The sequence below is a fragment of the Chaetura pelagica genome, unplaced genomic scaffold, assembly GCF_000747805.2.
Source record: "Chaetura pelagica isolate M959 unplaced genomic scaffold, ChaPel_1.0 scaffold872, whole genome shotgun sequence".
NCBI lineage: Eukaryota > Metazoa > Chordata > Aves > Apodiformes > Apodidae > Chaetura > Chaetura pelagica.
Window position 1 is genome coordinate 171,295 of NW_009952388.1, and position 2,184 is coordinate 173,478.

The 2,184-nt window shown below is 59.4% G+C and overlaps 1 protein-coding gene across 1 annotated transcript in view; it reads left to right on the forward strand.

Annotated features, from left to right (window-relative positions):
• Positions 1-2,184, forward strand: part of DOK1 (docking protein 1, 62kDa (downstream of tyrosine kinase 1)) — a 16,263-nt gene that overhangs the window by 13,345 nt on the left and 734 nt on the right. Inside the window, exons 2-3 of the mRNA XM_010008184.1 lie at positions 53-225; positions 1,937-2,179. Of these exons, the coding sequence (XP_010006486.1) occupies positions 53-225; positions 1,937-2,179 (416 nt within the window). The remainder of the gene's footprint in view (positions 1-52; positions 226-1,936; positions 2,180-2,184) is intronic.

Consider the following 2,184-nt stretch of genomic DNA (forward strand, 5'->3'; position numbering starts at 1 on the left):
CAGGCGGGGGCCGTGGCTTCCTCTGTCCCCCTGAGTGTCCCTGTCCCTGCAGTGAACGCCTTCTGGGTGACAGTGCAGCGGACTGAGGCCGCCGAGCGGTGCGAGCTGCGCGGGGCCTACGTGCTGAAGGCAGAGCGCGACAGCCTTGTCCTGAAGGACCCGCAGACACAGAAGATCCTCTACGTCTGGCCCTACCGGCTGCTCCGCAGATACGGCCGGGACAAGGTAGGGAGTGGGGGGCCACGTGTGCTGCACACTGAGCCTGTTTCCCCCTGGGCTTTCCCTTGTCAAAGGGTGAGGGGTTGACGTGCAGCGCACCCTGCCGAGTGCCAGAACTGCCCACAGCCCTTGGCGACCACAGCAGGGTCCCAGGGGCATCTGTGATCCCATCTGTCCTCGGCTTTCCCCCATGTGACCGTGGACTAGCAGGACACCTGTGCCTGCTGAGGACATGGCTGTGCAGAGCCCCTCACTGTGTGTCTTTGTCCCACTCCCACTGGGGCCCTTGCAGCTCCCACCAGCCCCTCTGCTGGGTGTCCCCACTGCTGCTTTGCCCTGTTCTCCAGCCTGTACTGTGGCCCAGCATGTTCTCCTGTGCTCTGCACAAGGTCTCCCCAGCCTCTGGGGACACTGGCTTCCTGCGGTTCTGGCTCTGCCCTGGATCCACTCCATCCCTCCCAAAGGGGGGTGACCAGCACAGGGCGGGTTGCTTGAGACACAGTTACTCCAGATTTGTTCACCCTACAGGGTGTGCTGCACTTTGCCTGGCTAGCCTGTGTAGATCTGCCCCTGCTTCAGTGTCCTCCAGCAGCAGGTGCCTGATCTGTCTTGCTGCACAAGAGGTACCTGCTGCACTGGGTGGAGAGGAAGTGGTCTCCCCAGGGCTGTTCATAGCAGGGACGGTGTCAGCTGCAGCTGCTGATGGTGCTTTCTGTAGTACTTTACCAAAATGGAAGTGGAAACTTGGGGAGACAACTGGCTCATCCATAGGGCTTGTGTCGGGGGCAGGACAGTGTGGACAGGGAACCACATGGGGTGAGGAGCAGGCAGCTGCACCCACAGGTCCCTGAGTGGTGATGGTTTGGCTGTGCTTGTGTTGGGCAGCAGTGACCCACAAAAGGAGGTCTGGCCCCTGGTGTTTTTGCAGAGACTGCTGCTGCAAGTGAGATGGCACCAGTGAGGCAGAAAATCTCACCTGGATTCAGGGAATGAGGTTTGGGAAGGTAGTGAGCATCTGCTGGTGGGAACCTGCACACGAGTTCAGACCTAAGGAACACAGCCTTCGCTCAAGACTTACCTTTAAAGTACTTTATTCCATTAACAAGTAATGCTGGTAAGGCAGATGCTTGCCTTGCCAAGCTGCTGATTCTGGCCTCTCTCCTGTGCAAAGCTGTTCCTCTGTGAGTCTCTTTCTCCTGGATCGTTTCTCTTCTGACTGACTTATGCTGACTTACCCAAGATGCCTGTAGTAGTTTCCCTTGCTGAACTGTCACTCATCTTCTCACCCTGCTCTGTTCTCTGTGCAAATGGCTTGTTATTTCCTAGACTATCTTGTCCCAGTTGTTGACTCTGCTGGAGTTGGAGTTGCCCAGATAAGGCAGCAGGTCTCTAGCAGGACCTGCAGCCCTAGTCCTGGGGCATCTCGCAGTGATGTCTTCTCAAGTGTTGATCCCGTTCCAGTTTCACAGCTTGTTCTGGGCTGCTCTGCAGCTCTGCTCCTCCTGCCCAGGGCAGCATCCAAGCACAGCAGGTCCCTGGGCTGGTGCTCTCTGAGCCATGGCCGGACTGTGGGGTGTGGGGGAGCAGGGTCTCCGGTGAAGTCTCTCTCACGGGAGCAGCTCCACAGCCATGTGCCCACCAGCGGGATGCGTGGCTGGCATGGTGGGTGGGGTGGGCAGGGGCTGGGCAGGCTGTGACCCCTCTGCTTGCCCTGCAGGTGATGTTCTCCTTTGAAGCTGGCAGGCGCTGTGACTCTGGCCCGGGGAACTTCACCTTTGAGACCAAGCAGGGCAACGAGATCTTCCGCCTGGTGGAAGCCTCCATCCGGGAGCAGAAGGCACAGGTGGAGGAGAACCGGCAAAGCTGTGACTCGCTGGAGGCGGAGAGCCCCAGCGTGGTGCTGCTCCGCCAGGCCCTGGCTGACTCCCTGAGCCTGGAGCTGCCAGAGGAGGGGGACAGAGCCCT